Genomic DNA, 25,969 nt, shown 5'->3' on the forward strand with positions numbered 1-25,969 from the left:
TCAAGTGGTACATATTTGATTCTTCTTAAGTAAGAATCCAGGAGTCTCAATTGTATCTTCAAGCTTATATGCTTTTGCTAGTTCTTCTGCCTTATAGACTAACTCTGAAATAAAAGCCTGACCGAATATGCTTTTCAATTCAAGAAAACTATGGCAGCATTCATCATTGACCTTTGGACAGGGAATGCTACCATCACTTTCTGCACGCCACTCAGATCTTGACCATCCACGATTTTTCGGCTCAGCATCAGCAGGTAATTCATGTATCTCAGACTCCTGCATCAGCGCGTAATTCATGAATCTCAAGCTTAGCACCGGCATATGTAATTCATGAATCTCGGGCTAAGCATCAACATGCACGCATGCATTTCTTTTTACCTTTTTCTTTTCTTTTACACCATGCAAATACTCAGGACTACATTTAATAAACTCCAATTCAACTGGATCCGCACCACCTAGAAGCTGACCATCACGAAGCTCGTGGCAACAAGTAAGACAAAGGTCGAAAGAGCATTTTCTACAACTTCTGTGGTAATCAAATATTGATGTTTTGCAGTTGTCACTACAGCAAAGCATCAAGTCAACAACTAAACAATATGGATATAACTGAGAAACCAAAATAAATGAAACAAATCCGAACCAGTAGACACGCTCCATTTGTGAGTATTCTGCCTTTTCAATATTTAGCTCTGAGAGTGAGAGTCCTGCAGTGCACACATCACAAACACAAATTAGACAATGAAATAGATATAAGTATACAAAACCCAAGCTATGGTGCTTGGGGGTATACAAGAAAAATAACTTAAAGCACGATGCCGCATCGATAAGTAATCCAAACAAAAACGGGAAAAAAGCATCAAATCCAGGAAACACAAGCAAAGCAAACTATGTAAATAAGAGGAAAAAACAATAGAAAAATGGGTTGCAACCATCAAGCTTTTCAATGCTAATAGAATTTCAAAGCTTATAAAACAGAAAAAGTATTTCGCTTTTGCAATCAGCCATCAAATGCAATGAGGCTAAAACAATCTTATAGTCTGGTCTAGCATACTAACTAAGTGAGATCTGAAAACACATACACTAACACAAAATTCATTTTTTTGAGTGCAACAATCCAAAAATCAATGAACTACCTTGTCTCTTAGCTTCTATCCCCAACTCAATCATCTGTTCTTCATTCAACTGTCTTACATATGGAAGAATCCGTATCAGCATATACTTAGAGAGCTCAACTTCATTACCTCCATACCTCTTCTCTTCCACCTCTTTCTTCATTTTCTACAGTAAACCAAAAAGCATATTTCATATGACAAAATTACACAAAAAACCAACCTAGTGAGGGTGGTGAGGGTGCTTCTGACCTTAATAAGTTCATCAGACCGCAAGCATGCTTTGCAATTGCAATTACCGCGGCACACGGGGCATGCCTCGGCAACATCATCATTTTTCCATTCAGGATACCTTAATACAACACAGCAAAAAACAAGGAATGAAAGCATTGGTCAGGTATCCATCATCTAAATCTACACTATAATCTTTGCAATAACTTTTCAGAGTATTGATATTGCAATTCTCTCTCTAAATTATGATCTTTTTCAAATATAAGAAATAGTAGCAGAACAACTATTAGCATATCTGCTTATGAAATTTCTTGAAAATTCCCACATGAATGGCAAAAAGTCTCTGTAAACAACAGATGATTGCAATCAAACATGGGCTTGTCATTCCATTACTCATCTTGCCAATACCCTCCAATACGCGTAAAATCGAACAAAAAAATAATAATATATTACACTATTTGTAACTGGAAGTGCCTTAGGAACAAGCATATTCAATAACAAGAAAGCCAATAGACATGGAAGTATAAAAAAACTGGAAGAGAATCAATATAATACCAATTTTTTAAACAGAACAAACAATATCTTTTGCGCTTACAACTTCTGCACCTCACAACCTCTCCTTTATCATTTCTCTGACATTGATGGCACATTAAGCACTCTTCTTCAGTAAACTATCCAATAAGAAACAGAAATAGCATCAAAATCTGAATCAGTAATTCACATACATGTCATAAACAAAACAAAACTCAAAACATTTATGTTAGTAATCTTGAATGATCATAAGATGTTACTTTAACAGTTCTCTTCACTTTTGGTATCTCATTTTTATTACTGGGTCTATGAGCATTTCTTAAACTACGTCTCTGAGTGGTGCTTTGTGAAGGCATTTGAGATTCACCATCACTAACTTCTTCATCTTTGTTGAAAGTTTTTCTTTTTCTACCAACTTTCTGCTTAAAAAAATCATCTTTTTCATCTACATGGTTATGTTTGGACTTGTGTTCTTGTGCAGCATCATTATCTACTTTAATCTTCGATCTCAACTCATCCATATTGGAACAGTGTCATGGGTTGTTGCAATGAGGAATGAGAAAAGTTGTTTGTATTAGCAGAAAAAACACGAATTCAGGTGGCAACATTACTGTGGGTGAATCAAATCCTGGTACCTGGTTTTCTTTGTTTTTTTTTCCGGTTTCCACATGTATCATCTCGCACCGGAATGAATCATGTCTCAGCCGGGAACATTCACAGGTACGTGGTGCTAACTCTCTTAGCGTGCATTTTTTCTATCCACAAGACTCGAATTCGAGACTTATTAAGGGGAATCAAACATGTATCAATTGAACCAAAGCCTTAACATATGTGATGTGAAGATTACTATTATGGGGAAAATAAAAATAATAAAATTTAATCATAACAGTAACAGTTTGAAAATGTGGCGCCAACATCAGATTCTGTTTCATTAAAAAATGGTGTAGTAATTGATTAAGGGCTAAGAAAAAAAAATATGTATAACTTTTATATATTATCATTGTATTATTTATCATTCTTTTCAATAGTAATAATGTAATTTAAGTGAATGATAAATGATATACTAAATCTTTATAAATATTTATATTAATATTATATAGATATATTCTACCCATAGATAAATGAAATATTTTATTGCATCAGTAACTTTTCCCTCCAAATGAAGGTTACTTCTTATTTTAGTAAATATATATTATATTTCCATTAGTTCCATCTTTTCCTTTGAATCCTTTTCAGCTTGGAGTGATTTTAGGGTGTAAAAAATTAATTCTTTTTGCGTGTATGAATGTCTCTCTTATAAATCGAATATTTGACATTTTGGTGATCCTGTGTATTTAAGAGTCTCTTATTGATAAGTGATTATTTTTAGAGTAAATACTCATTTGAGTCACTCATATTTTTCGACCTTACGAGTTTATTCATTCAAAAAAAGAGATCTAAAATGGTCCCCAAAAATTTCAAATGTAGGTAAAATTAGTCATTTTTTGGGTCGAATTAATCCCTACCAAGTGTTATAAAAAATGCTAAAAAGCTTGATGGTAAAGTAATTAAGTCATTTGTAGGTTAAGAAATTAAAGATACTTAATGCTTAATTTCATGCCCACTTAGTATTGCAACTTCTCCCCTTTTGAAAGAGGAAAAAAATGGCCAAAAAAGGTATTGCGACATGCTTATTTGCTAAACATTGCTCTTACAAAAAAAACATATTGAGAGTTATACATTAATATCAAGAGTAAAGTACTTTTAAGTTTTTCAAGATAGATTCTACATTTTGGATTCATTAAACATTACCCAAAGAACAATATTAGGAAGAAAAAAATATGAACATCAAAACAAGTATTCACTAGAAAAACTAATTGTTTATGGTCTTCACTCTTCACAATATCATGAGCCCTTATGAGTGTCTTCAATAAACTTTGTATCTCAGTCGGTACTTAAAACCATGATTTATTAATACACTATTTGATGATTTATTAGTACATTATTAAAATCATAATTTAACTTAAATATATTTTTTCAATTAATCATAAATTAATAAAACATGTTGTGCCACAACTTATGAGACAATATATATGTTTCAGAGACTTACATAGTTACGTTTAAGGTTTAATTATTATTGTTGTTTGTCATGCTTCTCTTCTATTTTTCTTGGAACTGTGCCAAGTGGGCCTGGAACCGTGACACCTTCTTTGTAATCGTTACTTTGGGCCTCTAGCACTCTTTTGAAAAAAAACCACAAATAAAATTGTTATGCTTTGTTCTTCTTTATTTTATTTCTTATGGAAATATGAAATGCATTTACTTAAAATAGAAATCAACACTTTAATTTAATGTATTCTAACACGTCCAAGAGATCTTGTAGGTGTGAGCTTTTATAATACTAGAACATGACGTTCAATTTATTAAATTTACTATATTCAATAATTTAGATTATATAGCACTAAAATTAAACTAATAAAACTTATAATATGTTATGAGTAATAATGATAAATTAGTTTTAGAAAAATAATAGTATGAATGTTATAGTTTGATTACATAATTTTAGGAAGTGCATTATTCTAATTTAAGTCAACATAGATCTTAGCATATGAACATTAAGGGTTATTTTGGGAGTTGGATTTTAGAGAGGAATGAAAAGAAAGAGAAAATTTGAGAGTCATAAAATACATTTGTGAAATGACTCTTAAACCTTATATTTCTCTTCATTCCCTTAAAAATTTAACTCACAAACTAACTGTAACCGATTTGTTGATTAAAACATTAGTATAGGTGGCCTTTCATGACCATATATACTCACACCGGAGTTATTATTTTTAATGTCGTTGTTTAGTTGAATTTGTGTTTATTTTGTTGTTTGATATTTTTATCAAAGTCATTACACTGTTTTAGTTTTAATGAAACATTCACTCTGTTCAATCCTTCTATGATTTTTTCAATGCTTTTGATCTTATTTGGATACATATCAAGTTTTGGCAAGTCATTGCTCCACCCTCCATAAGCAGATTCCTCCTTGAGTACGATCAATATAAAAATTTATATGTAATTGGTATATCTATTATTCATTTCTATTTTTTTAAAGATTCAATAATGATTAAACATAAACAGTAAATAATATAGCAATAATATATTAAACTTATACATCATTAATGTTAATGTATACATTCTTTTAAATTTTGAATAATTTCAATCTTTTATTATATTCAATAATGTCGATCAATAGATCTTAGGGATGGAGTTTCACCACTTACCCAAGTTCTTCAATCACCATCGATAAATTCAAATACTCTTAGCCTTATATTTCAAGTCTACCTTTAGGTTTGATTGGAGTTCAAGCAATTTCAAACAAAAATGTATCACTTTGTGCATAAAATAATGTGTTTAACTTTGGCCATTAAAATAATATAAAAGAAAAACATGTGATCCAATTAGTTAAAGGAATATTAAAATCACATATTTTAGAAGAGATTAATTTCTTATAAAAAAAGTAAGTATGCTTCAACAACTTAGTGGTATAATTTTTATATTAAAAAACTATTGGACTAATTCTTCAAGTTATTTATTTTTTAAATTATCCCGATATTTTTTTATTTCATATTGATTATATCTATTGTTTTTTCCTCAACCCTTCACATTCTCAAATAAAATTCATAACTTTAGTATCACCAAGTTCAAAACAATAAATAACTTAAAAAATCAAACTAAATTGGAAATTAATATAAAGAACTTATCCATATTTATGAGTATCGAAATTAAATTTATAACTAATGTAGAAAATAAGTAGTGGCCACTTAGGGCTTAGCTGTCAATGTTTATCCACTTATGTCCCTTCATCACCTCGAAGGGCCACTTGAATTCATATCACTGTTCCCCTTCCTTCTTTTTTTTCTCTTTATCTTCATCAACTTTTTTCCTTTTTAAATCTTCAATGTTTACCAACGTTGGTTCAAGTGGTACATATTTGATTCTTCTTAAGTAAGAATCCGGGTTCGAGTTTTGTGGATGGAAAAAATGTTCGTTGGGAGAGTTAGCCCCGCCTCCAGTGCAAGGATACCCGTAGGAAACTAAAAAAAATCTTCAATGTTTATATTTGGTCAATTCAATGTTACTACTCTTTTATTTTGAGTCATGCATTTTTTTTTAAAAGATAAAGTGTCTATATAACATCGATAAAAAGGGAATATATGAATAGTTATGTTATATGTGTCTATATAATGATTTTTATTTGAACTTATTTAAAAATGATTTAAACCATTATTTCTTACCGGTAAAATGATTTTGGCTAATTAATTATTCAAGTAGTTAGTAGCAATACTAATAGATTGATGGGTACCTTATATCCCTCCATTCTATATTTTTGTATAATTTTAAAACTTCTGTAATTTTAGATTTCCAAATTCCAATGCTTAATTAAAAAATATTTTAATTTTGATCTCATTAAATAATCAGTTTTTTATGCGGGTTCTAGAATATCTCTATATGTAATATTTGTTATAATTAATTTAAAAAATATTTAAATTAAAATTTTAATAATTAAATATTTATCTTATCAATTTTCGTGTTTGCCACTTATTTGGTTGGCCTGGTTTCCTCATCCCACGTTATTATTAATTTATAATTCTGATTCATCCCATACTTTAAATAACAATATCTTTAGTACTCCAACGTGATAATATTGTTTAACTCCATCCCCATAATAATCCTTCTTAATTTATCATTAATTATATTCCACCCTCCATTTTAGGAAGCTCCTGAAGTAGTCTCTGAAAACGAATGAATTGACCATCCACTAATAAACATTAATCATTCCTTTTCTAATTTATGTATGACCAATTTTTTTTGATACTATCAAAGATATTTTTTAATTTTTTAGATAAGAAACTAATTCCTTATCCTGTTTTTTGTGTCACTTCATATATTATCATATCTGATTAATTGGAAAAAAATTATTTAAATTAAAATTGAGATTATTAAATAATTTTCTAGTCAATCATATCTTCAGACACATGACATATGACGTGACACAAAGGAAAGAACAACATCATGATCTGTACCATATAGATCCATGTTTAGGCATGTTATTAGATTCTTCTCAATCCTTATACCAACTTCTGTTATGTAATCTACTTAATTAACACTATTTTGAGTATTTTCCACCTTACAAATTTAATTATTTACATAATCCAACAATATTCCCTTGTTAAATAATATGTATGACTCGTCAGCTATAGCAAATAATATGAATGCATGAAAAATGGGGAGGATTAATTGGTAATGAAGTAATGATTCCAGTGAGGACATAATTAGGAGGGTTTTATGGTTTGTTATTGTTGGATCAATTTGGATATTTTAAGAGTAAGGTTTACTATATACAGATTATGGATTTAACTTAAGCTAGGAGGTAGAGATGATTTTATATATATATATATATATATATATATGATGCATTTGATTCAAGCTTTGTATAATAGTTTATTAATATCCTACAGCTTATATTAAAAGTTATATTGCCTTGTATCCCTTAATCATAGTCTATTTAGTGTATATAAGTACTAGTTACTGGAATCAAACATTTTTAAGATTTTCATTGTTCGTGAAATTTAATACAACTACATCTTTCAACTAATAACACCACCAAATTAACATTTTATTAATATAACTACATCTTTCAACTAATAACAACGTGTTTTTTTAGAAAAGAACGTGTTTTTTAGAAGGCCATGAAAATGACTTATTAAATGAAGTTATCCAAATCTATATGAATACCCATATTATATAGAATTTTTTTTAGTACTATTAAGAATATATTCTCACGTTTTAATTAAGGATTAGTCCATTTGGAATGCATAATTGTCTTTTTTAATAAGTGTCGTTTCTAGGAATTCAATCCTTAACATTTTAATCATTCTGAGAATCTAACGAAACTTTATACGACTTGAATAATATCATGTTGGTGGAGAATTTATTTAGATACATCAGTATGAAACAAATCCTTACTATTAATTACATATTAATAATTTAAAATTAATTATGTTTATTCTTAATCAATAAGGGATATGTGATTAAGATTATTTATTCTAGATTGTCCAATTATTTATTTATTCATTTTTCATATTTTTTGCAACTATCCATCCAATTTGATAGGATTAGTTTTTTTGTAATATTAAGTATTCGTAAATTGTAGTTGTCAGAAATGGGACTTTGGGAGTGGGAAGTAGACTTTAATGAAGATAAAATTAAGCCTCTTGTTTTCTTAACCAATACAAAAAACAATTTGATAATTCTCCTGGACAATATAATAATTCAAAGTTAATTATTTTTTTAACAAACAATTGTTGAAGGTAAGTTTAACCATCAACAAGGACTAATCCTTTCTATGCATAAATATTATAAAAGTATGTTTTGTTTTGCCTTTAGCAATAAAACTTTGTTTCGTTCTCAAAAAATTATATCATGCTTAAAAATTAAAAGATAAAATTAGATACACATGTTACACATTTAAAATTAAAACAAAAAATTGTTAGGTGGGCAAGAAAGAATAATATAATTAGTACTTGCACTCATTATTCAGTTTTGGTATGCTATGCTGGATGGTATTTAATTATTTTTTGACCATTGTGTAAAATTCTACACAATTATTATAAAATGAATATTTAATATATGTACTTGACGAATAATGTGTTATGGCAATGTTCATCATCATATTATTATAGCAACTTCTAATGATGGAAATTATTTATTACATTTATGACAATCATAGTGAAAACACATACACCTGTAATGAGATAAGACCAATTGTATTTAAAGATTATGAAAATAATAAAAATGAAGATAATGTATATGAGAAAAGATGTATGCATTTATACACTGTCATTGTATCATCCATCATTGATATTTAATTATTATTGACTTTTCAAAATAAGTAATCCAAATGAATGGTGGATGATAATGTACATGTGTATAAATTTTTATCCTGTCTATGTACAGATTTTACACTCAATATATATATATATATATATATATATATAAATAAGTTCGTTTACATCCTAAATTTTCTGTTAAAGCTTATAAACACTTAACTCAACAATGGTCTAGCTTAGGAATTCGCATTCTCTCGTGTGTAATGCTAATTCTTTCAATGAGTATTTTTCTATTCACAAGACTCAAACCCAAAACATTATTTAAATAAAATAAAACATGTACCACTTGAATTAACACTCATTAATGAAATAATTATTTCAAAATAGATGTACCTAATCCTCATTTCTAAGTTCTAACTGATGATTATTCTCATGATATTCATAACATATATGGTGAAAGACAAGTTATTTTATTTAAAAAAAGTACAAATGTATAGTAAAAGAATATAATACTAAACATTTATTTACAGTAAATACATTATTACAATTTGCTTGTATTATTTTTTCATTAAAGAGGCAATAATAATTAAAAATAAATGAGAAGTTAATAATATGTAAAATAAATGAGAATTTATTTTTATGATAGAAAAAATATGAAATTGTTGAGTAAGAGACATAATTACTTTTTTGGGTTAAATTAAATTTTTAGAAAAGATAGATATATAATGATTTATATATATTTACTAATTCAAATCGTTGAATTTTTACTGAATTAATAATTAGGATAAGATTAAATTTAAAAAATTTATTGGTGTATTAAGTGTATCATTCTTCCTTGAATAAAATAAAATAAAAAACGTGCGTATAAACCCAGCTTACCTAGCTCCACGTATTACAGTATTCATAATTCACGTGAAACCCACACAGAGCAAAACGCATCACATTTCATTTTTCAATGGCGATGGCGCGGAATAACAACGTCAGCAACGGCACCGGAGTGCACCACCATAATACGGCGGCGCAATCACGCCAACAATGGAAAAAGCTACAAGTGTTCAATGAAGTTCTCCGCCGTCTCAAAGATTCCGGTGATGATGAAGCTATGCAACCTTACTTCGACGATCAGCTATGGGCTCACTTCAATCGCCTCCCGACACGGTCCTCTTCTCTCTTCTTTTACTCGCACCACTTTTTTCATGTTCTACATATTATTTGATCATATCATTATATATCTATGTTTCTCATTTTTCTTCATCGTTTTTTATGTTTACCTTTATCTCAGATTTTTGCAGTAAGATTTATTTCTTTTCAAGCTTCATTGATTGAGTATATGTAGTAGAATTATCTGTTTTTGTGATATTCTGTTAGGACTTAAATACATGAGCAGAGTCTAACTCAAGACTAGTCTATTAGTTGGGAGACCACATTAAGTTTGTTATGCTACTCAATATGGACTCCTAACATTGCTGGCTCTTTAAGGGCTGATGTCCACGACGGCTTTCATTTTGTCGACACTAACACGATGGTAGCCCTTTCTCTCCCTTTCTCTTTTGGCGGCTTCATTCACCTATCAGGATACTGTAATATACCTTAATCCAGCTTATAGGTAGTCCTTTTCGTAGCACAACTCTCGATGAAAGCACTTTTGTAGAGTTCATGAATATGGAAAGATATTTGATTTTAATTTGTGCCTTGTTTGATAAGTATGATTCTATTTGATGTGGTTGGTTAGGTATGTGCTTTATTTTTTAAAGAAAATGTTTAGGGTTTTGGAAAGAGTTTTATGGAGTTGATGTAACTGTAATGCAGGTATGCGTTGGATGTGAATGTGGAAAGGGCTGCAGATGTACTTATGCACAAGAGATTACTACATTTGGCATGTGATCCTGATAACAGACCTGCAATTGAAGTTCGATTAGTTCAGGTCTGCTACGAGACCCTTGTGAAAACTGTGTTCTGAATAGCTGAGGAGAATAGATTATTTCAAGAATCGGCTTTAATAGATCAATGTAATGTTTGTTGAAAAACAATTTTGAAGTAATCTGTTTCTTTTTGGTTGTGTAGAAAGGTCAATCGCATATAGTAAATTATAACAAAAGGGTATACTTTTTTTTATACTAATTGTTTGTGAGTTAGTTATGCTAGGCTGAAATGGTAAAAATGTAACAGGTTTCAAAAAATCAATCTTATTAGATAAGCTTAAAACTTCTAGCTTCTATGAGTTTGCATGGATTGATTTATGTTTTTCCGAAGATTTTGGAAGTGGAATTTTTGTATGTTTATATCCACTTGTTCTTCATATATGTGACCTGAAGTTAACTGGACTACTTTGGGTATTATGCATAACGGTGACAAGGTGAAAACAGAAGAAAAAAACAAAATAATGGTGACTTCATATTTCATATTAGGACATTCAATTTATTTGTGAAATGCTTGTTTGTGCCTGAAATTGCAACTGCTTCCAAGTTAAACACCAGGTTAATGGCTTGAGTTTGTTTTTATTGGTACAAATTATAATAACTTATGTATTATGTATGATGGCGAAGTAGTCAAAGCCTGGTTTTAATTTCATCACATCATTTGTTGAAGAAATTGTCCTGTACATGTATGATGGTTAAATTTGTATGACCTACATATCCATACAGGTATAGACAAAAGTGTAGAAGTCTATTCTGTACATGTTTCATCACTATGTCTGGGACTATTTTCTCTTTGCAAATTAATCTGCATCTGTTTAGTTTAATTGCCATAGACTTGTCTCTCGTTAAGTTATCAAGATATAATTTCCATGCCTCTGAATTTGCAAAGACTATGTTGTTTTTCCTGTATTCAATTTCTTCTCAGTTTCAATTTTTACATTTTGAGTGGTATGGCTCACATATTCACCTCACTCCATGAGGGTAACACTTTTGAGGATTGGAATCTTGGTGCAGGTTCATCCCATATCTGATGGAAACTCAAATGACTCCGTCCTATCAGACGATCCTGGAAAAGAATCTGATCAAAGCTCTTCAAATTTCTCAAGAAGACAGGGGTATTTTTTCTCACGTGCTTTGTTTATTTCATAGAATTCTGAACTTTTTGGGTGCAATTATCAGAAAGCTCCACTTGCGGCTCTGTATAAAGCACTACTGACTATATAATTAGGGCTTGACGCTTGTAATCAGCATTCTGAATTTAATTAAAATTTTCATTTGCTAGTTTACATCCACCTCCTGCTTTTGGTTCTTCTCCCAATCTTGAAGCACTAACACTTGAAGCAAATAATTCTGAAGACATGGAGGAGGAACAATCTGTGCATGCTAGTGCACAATATTCACGGTAAAATTTATGTTGTGAACTATAGGCCTAGGCTTGGAAAATTTGTTTGATCGATGGCCTAGAATCTAGATTAATTATGCTTTGCTTTTCATATGAGGATGGACCTGAAAATGCAACTCAGTTGGCATGTAATAACCATAGCTTCCATATATTAACTTTTCAAATATATAACAAACTCTGATATTCTTGTGGTTGAGGTGCTTCAATTATTTTTTGTATACCGCTCTGGTCATAACACTTACATGTTTCCTGTTGCCAATACTCACTCAGATATTTGATGAATTATCTAGCCATGATATGCCATATGCATACTTGAATTATATGCCAAGCCGTTATAAGATGTTTGATGAAGTTTCTAGTCACACGTTTTAATTAAAAATTGATGGTTTTTTTTAATTTAAATAATGAGCATTTATGTCATTGAAAATGATGTAGGCCCATGCATGAAATTACCTTCTCAACAGATGACAAGCCAAAGCGTCTTAGTCAGGTATATGATAGCTTTTCTAATGAAAATATTGTCTGTTATTGGCAGAAATTAAGAGTGCAATACTCTCCATCCATTTATGGTTGAGACAGCATTTGACTTAACTGGAATGTGCATATAATTCCCCCTAGACTATACTAAGCTAAACTTAGTCCGGACATAATTAGAAGTTTTGAACCTTGGATTATGAATGAGAGGATCTCACATGTACTGTTTCTTCTGCAGTTAACTGCTTTGCTTGCTGAAATTGGGCTGAACATCCAAGAGGCGCATGCCTTCTCCACAACAGACGGTTACTCATTAGATGTGTTTGTTGTTGAAGGATGGCCCTATGAGGTATGTTGCTATTTTTTATGTTAATTGGTTGGGATGGATACATGATATTACAACAATATGAGTTCACAAGCACCAGCTTATCAAACATACTGGCTGAAAGCTGCTTCTTTCATATTATGGGATACAATTATATTACTTTTGCCATCCCATTCATTCTCTTCATTAGTGTTCATGATTGTTAAAGGTTTTGTTGATAGGGCGCTGCATGACAATTTGGTATTAAAACAGGAAACAGAGAAGCTTAAAGCAACATTGGGAAAAGAAGTCTCAATGATTGAGGTAAATCAGGCATCTTACTGTGTTTTCAGATGAAAGCAAGAGTGAATTTTAGTATTTTACTAAGATTCTATAATTAAAATTTTATTTGACCATTGGTTTCAGTGGCAGGCAAGGTCTAGTCAGGAATCAGAATCTTCTGTTGTGAAGCCTGATCAAGATAAGGTGAAATGTGAACCTGATCAGTTGACAATACCTAGTGATGGAATGGATGTTTGGGAAATAGATCCTAAGCATTTGAAATATGGAACACATATTGCGTCCGGGTCATATGGTGAATTGTGAGTACATAGTCATCCAGAAGTATGCATTTTCTCTTTAGTTTAATACCAAGTGTATATATTGTTTCAATTTCCAACTGACCGGTGCTACTAATGAAATCAGATTTAGAGGTATATATTGTAGTCAAGAAGTAGCCATTAAAGTTCTCAAGGCTGACCCTGAGCATATAAATTCAGATTTGCAAAGAGAGTTTGCGCAGGAAGTCTATATCATGAGGTGTGCTATATTAAATTTGCAAAATTTAACCATCTGAAGTGTACCTACCTGTTTATTGAGATAGTATTTTGTCATGTCAGAACTCAATTATGAAATATGAATTGTCTTGCTATTACTGTTTTGTCCGTTTTTTCACAGCTGCTCTAACCAACTTAACAAACCAAAGACCTAATTTCTGCCTTTGATTTTGATTTTTTTGTGAGACCTTGGACCTAACTGTTCATAGTATTTAGTGCATATTCCATTTTCTCCTCATAACATACAGTGAAAAACAAGAAGTTCAAGTCAAAACTCAAAATATAGAACAAGGAGAAATTTTATACAGATGAAGAATATTAGACTTTCTAAAAATCAGTTATTACTTTTTCTAGTGAGCTTGATGCACACTACAAAATTACCCCACTTTATGGTTCTTTCTGATCCGGTTTCTTGGTATTGCAAACATCTAATGTAGGTGTCTTACTCCCGATTTTTTTGTCTTTGAAGACTTCAAATTGATTAAAACTTGTATTTTCATTAAAAACACATATACTATATTATGCTCGGCGCAACGAAGATTGTTTGCCTTGTGACCTGAAGGTCATGCATTCAAATCCTAGAAATAGTCTATTGCTTACAAGGATGAGGCTACATATATCTATTCTCGCCAAATCTCACTACCTATTTTTTATATGCTATATTATGCTCACTGCTGGAACTTGCAGAAAGGTTCGTCACAAGAATGTTGTACAATTCATAGGAGCATGTACAAAGCTCCCACACTTATGCATAGTTACAGGTGACGTCCAGTGGATAACATTATGTAGTAAATGGATAGATGCGATCTTAATTATCTAGCAATTGTCAACCCCATTGTAACGGTTGTTTCCTTTTCATTCTTTAGAATTTATGTCCGGTGGAAGTGTGTATGACTACCTACATAAACAGAAGGGTTGCTTTAAATTCCCTACCCTGCTCAAAGTTGCTATTGATGTTTCTAAAGGAATGAACTACTTGCACCAACATGACATAATCCATAGAGACTTGAAGGGTGCCAATCTTTTGATGGATGAAAATGGTGTATGGAGTTTCCTTTAGCTTAGTTTTTCAGTCTATGATGAGATTCATTCCTTCCTGTCTCTTTCTATCGTAGATCATGTTTATAGCTAAATATAATTAATAACATTAACTGGCCATACAGAAATGAAGGTTTTCGTATGTGTTACATTGCAGGTTGTAAAGGTTGCTGATTTTGGGGTAGCTAGAGTGAAAGCTCAATCTGGAGTTATGACAGCAGAAACTGGAACATATCGATGGATGGCTCCTGAGGTATATAATCTTCTAACATTACTATCATTAGACTATCCAAATAGTTTACATGATCTTATTGGGCTTTTCAACACCTGTGTTTACTTGTCAATTGTCATGTTCCCATATATTGATGTGTTTAGTGTGAGAAAAAGGTTTGATGAAACATTATATTCAAGAATGACCATTGTTGTAGTTCTGTTATTGGTAGAAAATGTGCAAAATTTAGATAATGAATGTAATCATAGCCTTAACTCTTTTAGATATCTATGGAGCTGTATTGTTATAAGCGAACATATACATATCTGTTTTTCTTACTGGAAGATGTGAAGATTTTACAAATCCAATACCGGAAATGTTAGTATTAACCAACTAACACTATGCTTCATATTATCTGTTTTTGTTGATTAAAATATTTTCTGTTGGCGAAGATATCTGGGGATAGCTCATCTTGTCTTCTTTTCTCACCATGGTTCCTCTGCATTGAAGGTTATAGAACACAAGTCGTATGATCACAAAGCTGATGTATTTAGTTTTGGAGTTGTCTTATGGGAATTGCTAACTGGAAAGGTATTTATTATTTACACTCTCTTGTGACTACTACCATATACTTTTTCCACTAATGTAAATTATTGTGTTTTTCTTGCCAGCTTCCGTATGAATACCTGACCCCTCTACAAGCTGCTATAGGAGTAGTTCAAAAGGTAACTTTTTTACTTAAATTGATAGAATAAACTGATAGATGTGTCTTCTTGCTTCTGAAATTTTGAAGAAAGTGGTTTACATGATTGATGGCATGCATAGACTTCTGTTGTATAGATTGAGACTATTTCATTTATTTGTTACTAAACATTTGCATGGATTTCAGGGTCTACGACCAACCATCCCTAAGAACACTCATCCAAAGTTTTTTGAGCTTCTTGAGAGATCTTGGCAGCAAGATCCAGCATTGAGACCTGATTTCTCTGAGATTATCGAGATACTGCAGGAGTTGGCCAAGGAGGTATAATAACCTTATTTTATATATAATATTTGTTTCACTTTTCCTTATTCAGAGCACTAAGGCTTCATTGTATCCATTTTATATATTCACCGGTTAAAAGCTTAATTTGAAAATCATTTAAATCCAAGTGCCAGCAATTTAGTTCCGTTACCATGTCTGTCCTATAGGTAGGGTTTGGTTTCCGTAGTGACTACGACTCTACGAGAGCAAATGCCTGAGACAGTGATGTCTTATGAGCTCCAAGTCACAAGACAAACAACCTTACTGTTGTGTCGAATTTGATCATGACATGGATATCAGTTTGTGTGCATGTATGACAGGTCGAAGATGAAGGAAAGGAGCAGCACAGAGATAAATCAGGAGGAGGATTTCTATCTATCCTCAGACGAGGTCATCACTAAGAAGTTAAAGTTTAACTGAAAATGTCCATAGCTAGGATTAATCAGAAGGGTTATTTCCCATTTACTTTTAGATTTACATGTAGAGTTTTCATAACTTTATCTGGCTGCTTTTATACTACATTTCTCACGTTTTAAGCATTTTGAATATGAATCAGTTACCCATTTCAAGTTTTACTAGGGAATTTATTTATATCTGTAACAAAAATAGGTGATGGTATAAATGTGCATTGTAACATGAACAACAACTCTCCTCTATCTTTTCAATAAAATGTTACTGATTTGAAGTTTAATCAGTTTCTTAATGGATGTTATACTTTTTGGCAGTATCTAAGATGCTGCTGGTTCACAAAATGAGGTAATCACACATCTTAGGCTTTTAAATTCTATGTTGATGTTATCATGAGGCTAATACATAAGGGACACGTTGCAATTGAATGTAGATCATCTGTCCTAAAATTGTGTCGCGTGTCAATAGATACTTCTTTTATAACAAAAATTAGTTGTTATATTTGGTAAACTTGTTTCAATTATTGGGCCTATCAAAGTATTTTGATATGGGTCGGAATTGTACATACTCCATAACCTAAATGATAAACCCATTAGCAAAAAATGAATCTACTTGATTATTTTTATAGAAATTTTTATATAACCACTTGAACTCGGGAGTCAGGATCTCTATTTTACGGTTATCTCTTCGAAAAACCTCAGTTAACCTGCCAAAAAGGGATTAAAAAGTATCTAACTCAACTAAATTGCTCTTAAGAGTGGGTATGTTATATTTGAGTTAGATAAGAAAAACCAAAACATTACCTTTAATTTCTTATTGAAGTTACAATTTTAACCTTAAAAGTACACTACAAAATACAACTTGACTCTCCATTAATGGAAATGAGTCTTACTCGTTATATTTATAGTCTGTTTAAATTTGAGTGTAATACTTATGTATTATATGTATAAAAACTTAACATAGTCAATACATCATCTATTATTTATTTTTGGATTATTTTTTCAAATAGTCATTCATTATTAAATATGAATAATAGATTATGGAATGATATGTATATAACTCATTTCTGCATACATTTTCTCCATCTTTAAACATAGATTTGAGGACATAATTCATTTAACATGCTTCAGGTTTATTTATTTTTCTTTCACTAGTATTTGAATGACGTCTTTTTTTATAAATCATTTACATTAAAATAAAAAGGACGTCATCTAAATCATATGTGTAACCACATCATTTACAGTTATCACCAGACAACGAGAATAACCAACCAAAACAGTAAAAAAAATAAGTGTTCGAAGCTATACACCAAAGTCTTCTACTGTATATCTTATAATGGAGGTCACTATGAGGATTTAAGAAATAAACTTTAATCTAATGCAGTAGAAGCCAGAGAAATGGCACCACTCCTTTGACTTTTAAAATGACGAGAGTTTCTCCCCGGTCATGAAGCTAGCTTAGGAGGAAAGAGGTTAGATCGTCTACCAAGGTCCTATTATATGGCCTATAACAGGTTAGATTAAGTCAGACTTTTTTGTGAACAGGCCGGACTCAAACTTTTTGAAAAGTCTATTTACTTTAACAGGTCAGACTTTAGGTCATCCAAAATGTCTATTAAACTTAACATGTCAACCTATCTAGTTATATTATGCAATATATTTATATTATATAATTTTAATATAAGTAATAATATATATATGTATAATTTTAATATAAAAATCTATACAAAAATATAATTTAATTGTTAGAGATAGAAAAGTCTAATTAACAGTATGAATATTAACATATTTAAAAGTATACATGATGACATATTTCAATATTATATATAATAACATGTATTTAAACAAACTAACAGGTCAGACTAGGCTTTTAAACATGTCAGATATAAGCTTGGAAAAAAAATTAAACAGACTAACAGGTCACGCTCAAGCTCTTATATGCTCTATAAACTAGGCCTATTTAAAACAAAATTTAACCTAGTCTCACATGTTTCCACCCTTAATCTCATAGTTGTGTATGTGAAAGTATTTGGTTTAAGACTAGGGCAAAAGTTGGGCTTATTTTAATTGTTGCATTGCATTATTTAACTATATTTATTTCAAAAGAGCATGAGATATTTGCACAGATTATAACTCATAATTCCATAGCATAACTCTAACTTATCATCTTTAATTAATATGATTTTAATATTGGTCTAGCAAGATAAAGCTTTGTTAGATCCATAGAAACACCAAAAAATCTAGAATCCAACTTTTATAAACGATATTTATTGGAAAAAACAATCACACAACAAAAAAGATTAATTTGTTGAGTGCCTAACAAATTAATAACTGTCATAGTCAGTTCTATACTATCTCCTGCCTCTGTCACCGGATCCCAAAATTTCCGTAAATATAAAATTTGAAAAGTGCGTCTAATAGGATGGGGACCATAAATCTTTAAGAGTGTCTCAGGTCTGTTTCAAGTCAATCATATATTAATACGTAAATAAAAGCAAATTTTTAAAAACTAAAACTAATAAAATGGTAATAATCTAATTGGCTTAGAATAAATATTAAGATACCATTTGAAACTGATAATTTCAATCCCATTTAATACCGATTCAACATTTGATTAGTCAAAATTCAAAAGACAAAGTAACCTTTGGGAAACCCCAAAGAATCAAAGATTCCAAATGGCACATAATTAGATTCATATCATCATCGCTTATGCTTTTTTCGTGTTTTGTCATTATCTACGTCATATAATTTGACCATTATTTAATGAATCTAATTTGACTATTCTATGACAGGTTTAAAGTCTATGAGGCTATAACTAGCCAACTAATACTACCCCAATAATATAATATTAATTGTCTTAAATTCATGGATCATTTTTTCTTTGATTGGTATATAAAATTAATTTTAAAATTACTTAATATAATTTATTAAATATATAAATACTAGTAACTAAATAATTTTTTCATCATTAAAAAAAGTGCCACAAATTATGGGTCATAACTTAGCTTTAGGATAAGTTCTAAACCAAATCACTCGGAATGCATTTTCTTTTAATTATAAGACAGTTCATGTTTCTTAAATGGAAACATCACATTATTAGTTTCTTTTAATAGCTAAAAATAAACTTTAGCTGATGAACACTTTCAGTGAATTAAGTTCTAAAAAATAAGTCTTCTAGCTTTTTGAGTAAATACTATATTTTAGTTTATTGTGTTTTTCAATATTATTAATTTGGTTCTTCAAATTTTGATTAAAATGGTCACAAAACATTTCACATATGGTTAAATAAGTTATTTTTAGGGTAAACTATTTGCTATCAGGTGCTATAAAATATGATAAAATGACTAATTTGACCTACAATTTAGGTTTTTTAAAATTTGAGGAATCAATTGATAATATCGAAAATATAAGATACTGAAATGAAATGAGTATATATTTATTTGTAATGGATAACATATTTCATTTTATATTATTCCTCAAATGTAACATCACATTAACACTTGTTTTTCCAAGGAAACTATAATTGAAGAAGGAATTATGTACTCAAAATATCGTCCTTTGAAAAATATAATATTAATTTTCAAAGTTAGTGGTAGAAATTGTAGAACCAATGGTGCCCATGTATTGCTATAAAACTTGTCAATAAATTGACCCTTAAATATTCAATTATAGAGATTTTAGTTTGACTTAATTGTTAAGCTAGCTTTATATAAAAGTCAAAGTTTATGTGTGATAACTTCTTATGGATAATCACATACAACGTATATATAAGGAAGAACAAAACAGTGAGGTTGAGGAAATTTTTACCTCCTTGTCTAAGTCTCGAAAAAATATTTTAAAATAACACAATCACATAATTATTTTTTTGTTAAATGCAATTAAGGGTGGAAATAGACTAGGCCATCTATCAGGGTCTATTATCTGTCTTATAATAGACTATACTTTTTTTATGAATAGATCAGACTCAGACTTTTTAAAAAGTTTATTTAGCTTAACAGGCTAGGCTTCAGGCCAATTAAACCTAACAGACCAGCCTATTTAATTATATTATATAAAAATGTTGAAATTATACTATTTTAATATGAGTAATATTATACCAACGGGCGTTGGTTCAAATGGTACATGTTTGATTCCCCTTAAGCAAGAACCCGAATTCGAGTCTTGTGGATGGAAAAAATGCCCGTTGGGAGAGTTAGCCCCACTTACATGTGGATATGCCCGGGTTCCAGTGCGAGGATAACTGTGGGAAACCAAAAAAAAATATGAGTAATACTATTATATTATATATTAATTTTAATATAAATATAAATATAAAATTATATTTTAATTATTAGAGTTATATGTGTCTAGTCAAAAGTATGTCTATTATCTCATTCAAATATAGATAGGGTGATGACCACATAGTATATCAGGCATTTAAAGAGACTAATATATCAGACTTTTAAACGGGTCAGGTCTATGCTTTGAATTTTTTTTAAACAGACTAACAAGTCATGTTTAGGCTCTTATATACTATATATGTTTGGTCTATTTAAGGCAAAGTCTAATCTAATCTAATCTAATATGCAATATATTGTTGTATGTTATAAAAATAGCAGTTTCTATAACAATACATTAATTAATTAGGTAGTACTAAACATATAGGTATGTGGACCATTTTCATCAATGCATAAGCACAACGTAGACTAAGTACACTGATTTGAAGAGATTGCTCTCATTCTGCTGGGGTGGTTGACCATGATTAGGGTTACCAATGAATTAAGTTATTTTGTAGTTTGTGTATTAGGTGATAAATTAGACAACCAAAATTCATGATTGAGACACATAGTTGCTGATATCGATAAAAAAAAGAAATAATAATTTACTTTACTTTAAAAACTCTCTCAATCTAAAATCATTCGATTTACTTAAATTTCTTTAGCAAGTTGAGCTTTTAAGGAAGAAAATGAGAAATAGGGTTTTATAATTATATCATAAGCTAAATATATTTTATGACTATCAAGTCTTTCTATTATTTTTATTATCAAAAATCAACTTAAAAATATACCTTTAATCGAGAACAAGGATATATAATCAAAGTTTCAACATCTTTAGCCATAATAATACATCATATTAAGTAGTCAACTTTTCTCAATTGGGGATGCATATACCCATTTATAAGTCCAGATAATAATCATACAAGAATCAAGTTGAACTAAAACGATTTATATTAATACTATTCTAGACCACTTACATTTTACTTTAAAAAATTAAATTTACTAGGTGCAAGTATTTGCCTCGATTTTCCAAGAACAAGATAGAAGAAGGGAACAATATATGAAATAAAAGGGATAGATATCTTATTCTATTCAAGTAGCACAATTGAGGGGCCTCAAATCAATTCAATATAATCCACTTCCAATAATGCTATCTAAGTTTTTGGAGTACATTTTAATCAGAATAATATATCATTTCCCCACCACTTCCCTTTTTTCAGCTCACATTTTCTGTATATATACATGATATATGGATGGGGATCACCTATTTTTAACGGTGTCACATTCTCTGTTCCAAGTCAATCATATATTAACACATGAATAAAATTAAAATTTTAAAAGCAAAAAATAATAAAATGAAACACTCTGATTGACTTGGGACATAGAGTGAAATATCATTCGAAACAGACAATCTTGATCCTTGATATATAGATTGGGTGTTGGGCCTCTCACATTTATGATAATGCAACAAGATGACAAGTATATCCAATGAATGAGTTGTGAGATTAGGTTGCTATTGTGACACATTATAATAACATTTATGTATTTATGTTAGGTAAAGGGTGCTGCTTCCTCTCCCACTTTTCTTTACCTTTCCCTTTCACCTTCTCCTATTTGTCCATGTGCCATGCTATGCCAATAGTTTATGACAAATATATAGCTAGCACAATAATTATTAGAATTCAATATTCATGTGTTAACACTTATCAGTGTAAAGTTATTTATATTATCAAGGATATATTTGTATTATTTTTGTTTAAAATCAATTGATAAGAAAGTTAATTTTATTATGGTACCAAAGTTACAAAAAATTACAAGTAGAATCTATATAGATGTACAGAAGTGGGATATAGAGAGGACTATCTACAATAGGAAGACTTTCGATGATTTGTTACCGTAATCACAATGGTTGTTCTTAACGAAATAGAAATGTTCTTACTCTATGTATTCTTATTTTATGTTTTTTGTTCTTAAATAAGAACAATTCTTGATTTTCTTAGTTAAAGGAAAGTAATGAGAAATGTAGATGTTATGGGAAAAAAGTAGATGTTGTTGGACACAGATAAAAATAAGAATGATGTTTCAATTGTAAGAAAAAGATATATATTGTTCATATTTTATGGAGAATTGTAATAAACTATAAAGTAATGTGTCGACTCTAAATAAGAATGAACATTTCATTTGATGTCGGAGATGCTGTTAGATAGTGACATTGAAAGATATGGTGAGAGTGTAAATATATCATATTAAATACTAATGATCCAACTTAATTACGTACTAATGCTGACTTAGGACCTTAGATACATAGTTGAATTGTCCTATAAAAATCTTATCATACTCAAGCATTGTCATGTCTATTGTAAAAGATACTCATAGTTTGTCCAAGACAAAAAAATAATAATGATATGTTGAAAATAATTACATTATGGTATTTGAAGAGCACTTTTCTAGTGAAGGTTTATTTTGCATCTCTTGGAACTCTTAGTAGCTAGTTGCTGCTTAATTCATGGGAACCTATCTAATTCATGTAGAAAAAGGAACCTTGTTGGAAGGGACGTGCCCTTTAAGATCATATTAAAAAAATGAATACCATGTTACACTTTGAATTAAAGATACAAATTTAACTAGAGACTCATCATTAATTAATTAAATAAGAGTTATTGATTAACAATGTGTTCATCTAGTGGTGTAAGGTCCCATTACATCTTTAAGATGACCAACCTAAAAATGATTAGTTCTTTATCTAAAGAATTAGTTAATATTTTTGGTGTTACAAAGAAATAGAGTTATTAGACCACATGTAAAATGGTGCAAACAAGTTCCATTGATTCTGATCTAACTTTGTATAATATTATTTGATATATAATGCATTATCGTATTTCTCTATCATTAATGTGACCGTGCACATACATAGGTATAAGAGGTAGTATAATATACATAACTTGGATTATGGTTTTTCTTTTTTAGCTGGTTAGTCATTTCTAAAGTCATAAAGATAGACTTGCATCTTTCCCTATACCAATTATTTAATTAAGGTGAAATTGCATTCAACACATTTTGAGAAATATTTTTGGGACAAATGATCTCATTGATAGAAAAGATCTCCTTAATTTTAATTAGTTTATTTATCATAAGTCATAAAAATAGAATTAGGTTTAAAAACAAAATTGAAGACTTGAGAGACACCTCATAAATCATATAAGTCATAAAACTAATATAAAGAAATTAAACGGAGAAATTAAAGAGAGAATATAAAGAAAATTTGATATGCTGAACATTTAACACATTTTTTGAAACATTAAATTATATCATATTACAATTTGTTTTAACTTTAACATTTTTTTAAAACATTAAGCCCCCTAGCCACTCATATTGCCTAATAAGAATGTGCACATACATAGCAAAGTTCAGGGGTAAGCAAGATATGGCTCTACTCGTTCACCCAGTATGGTCAATCATGATCGAGTCTAAATAAGGTTCGGTTTGAATAATGTCAAGTTCAAGTTCAAAAATTAGACTCATCAATATTTAGGGTCAGCTAGGGGACAAACAAGACCCGTCTCATGGTATTCACCCATCATGCTTGTGTGTGTCTCCATTCAATTGTGTATAAAGTAATAACACATCTTTGATCCAAAGTATCAGTGATTCTATAATTTTTCATGATATATACATGATTAATAATATATATATATATATATATATATATCATTTTATATGTCAAATTTCATATTCATAATAATAAGACTTTACCTAAAATAGGTATGCATTATATTTAATCGGAAATAGTGACGGATTCGGGTTTAAAGGTTGACCTGATCATTATTTAGGATCAGGTTACCTACAGGTCTAAGGTCAAATTCAGGTTAAAAAATAACTCTATCAATATTTAGGGTCTGGTAAGGGACAAACCTTTAACCGACCCTTCCATCTCATGCTCACCCCTAAGGGGTCAGATAAAATAGGCAAATAGACTAAAATTATACGTCTTATCCACACAAAAGTTACAGTCTTAAATTAAGTATTGCTCATTTTATCATCACTATACACAAATATATTTTATAATTCTCGAATCCTATGGTAGTAAAAAATCCTAAACCAACTAACATTACAATTTGGAATTTTGTGTTCTCAACTACGAGGGAATGTGTTACAAGTTCAGAATGGAAATGGAAAAACGTAACAACCCACTTATTATATTTTTAAAATATGCTATAAGTACAATACAAAATCTATAATATTGAGCATAGAACCTTAATGGAAACCATTTAGAATTTTTGAAGTGTCCATTGCAAGTTTGCTATAAATAAAATATTGCATGTGATCCTGGACCTAAAAGTTGCACCAAAAATAGACATTAAACGTGTGGTCATAATAGATTTAGATTATGCTCTCATCTATCCTTGTTATATTAATGCTTTATTTGATTAAGAAAAAAGAGTGAAAATAGAGAAATGTATGAAAGATAATAAAGAGAGAAAAAGTGAGAAAATGATTAGAATTTTATATTAATTAGTATGAGAGAAATAAAAAAGAAAGATTCTCATACAAAATAATATAAAAAACTATTACTTTTTCTTAAAATTTTCTTTCTCTTTACAAATGTTTCTTTCTTCTAACTTTTTTCATCAATCCAACAAAGCATTAACACTACATGCACTATGCACAATACTCATTCTATTTTCTATATATTAATCAAAGTTTCAATTGCAGCTACTCAAAGTTTCAAAAAATGCAAATCTCACTAAAAAAGTCATTTTATATTAAATAAGAAATATTAGACCTAAATTAAAACAATTACTACAGGTTAGGCAAATATATTAATGATAAAATTAATTAGTATTGAAATATTATTCGTAATATGACAAACCTTGAAATTCAATTATTAATTATAATAGGTCATTGGCAACAATAAATTAGATAGATATGGATATTTCTAGATAGTTTTATTTTTAGTCCTTTCTAATGTACCAAACATATTAGACAATGAGAATGATATTATTATTAAGATAATGATATTTAAAAACTCAAATTGAATTCTTAAAATGAAAAAAAATATTTTTTTACCCCTACGCAATTAACATTTGAAGCTTAAACATATCTAGTTTGTTTCAAAATAATTTTCAATTAGTAGAATAAAAATGTATTTCAAAATATATTTATACTCATAATTTAAAAAATATTATAAAATTATTTTTGAACAATATCTTTATGATGAGAGTAAATGATAATAAATGAAAATAAAATTTAAAGGTAAAAATAAGCAATCATATATTATTTTTCCATTTTTAACAAAATTAATTACATATCTTAATATGGTTTCTTTTTTATTATTCTCTAAATTTACTTGTAAACAAAAAAACGTGGTAG

The 25,969-nt window shown here is 29.8% G+C and overlaps 2 protein-coding genes across 3 annotated transcripts; one reads left to right on the top strand and one right to left on the bottom strand.

Annotated features, from left to right (window-relative positions):
* Nucleotides 1-2,422, bottom strand: LOC109353875 (lysine-specific demethylase JMJ25-like). Its single transcript, XM_019596236.1, has 7 exons — nucleotides 2,132-2,422; nucleotides 1,896-2,011; nucleotides 1,362-1,461; nucleotides 1,134-1,278; nucleotides 641-704; nucleotides 379-562; nucleotides 1-276 (listed from the first exon to the last, which is right to left on the bottom strand). Exons 1-7 carry the CDS (start codon nucleotides 2,390-2,392, stop codon nucleotides 1-3), a joined length of 1,146 nt encoding a protein of 381 aa, XP_019451781.1. The 5' UTR covers nucleotides 2,393-2,422.
* Nucleotides 9,648-16,506, top strand: LOC109354066 (serine/threonine-protein kinase STY46-like). Of its 2 annotated transcripts, none has more exons than XM_019596420.1 (16): nucleotides 9,648-9,886; nucleotides 10,538-10,652; nucleotides 11,662-11,762; nucleotides 11,930-12,049; nucleotides 12,485-12,539; nucleotides 12,762-12,872; nucleotides 13,101-13,151; nucleotides 13,254-13,429; nucleotides 13,533-13,646; nucleotides 14,351-14,424; nucleotides 14,530-14,705; nucleotides 14,859-14,954; nucleotides 15,423-15,503; nucleotides 15,584-15,637; nucleotides 15,802-15,936; nucleotides 16,237-16,506. In XM_019596420.1, exons 1-16 carry the CDS (start codon nucleotides 9,684-9,686, stop codon nucleotides 16,354-16,356), a joined length of 1,782 nt encoding a protein of 593 aa, XP_019451965.1. In that variant the 5' UTR covers nucleotides 9,648-9,683; the 3' UTR covers nucleotides 16,357-16,506. The 2 variants fall into 2 exon arrangements, with proteins under 2 accessions (XP_019451965.1, XP_019451966.1); XM_019596421.1 differs by having other exon boundaries at nucleotides 16,257-16,505.

The sequence above is a fragment of the Lupinus angustifolius genome, chromosome LG08, assembly GCF_001865875.1.
Source record: "Lupinus angustifolius cultivar Tanjil chromosome LG08, LupAngTanjil_v1.0, whole genome shotgun sequence".
In the NCBI taxonomy this organism is placed as follows: Eukaryota; Viridiplantae; Streptophyta; class Magnoliopsida; order Fabales; family Fabaceae; genus Lupinus; species Lupinus angustifolius.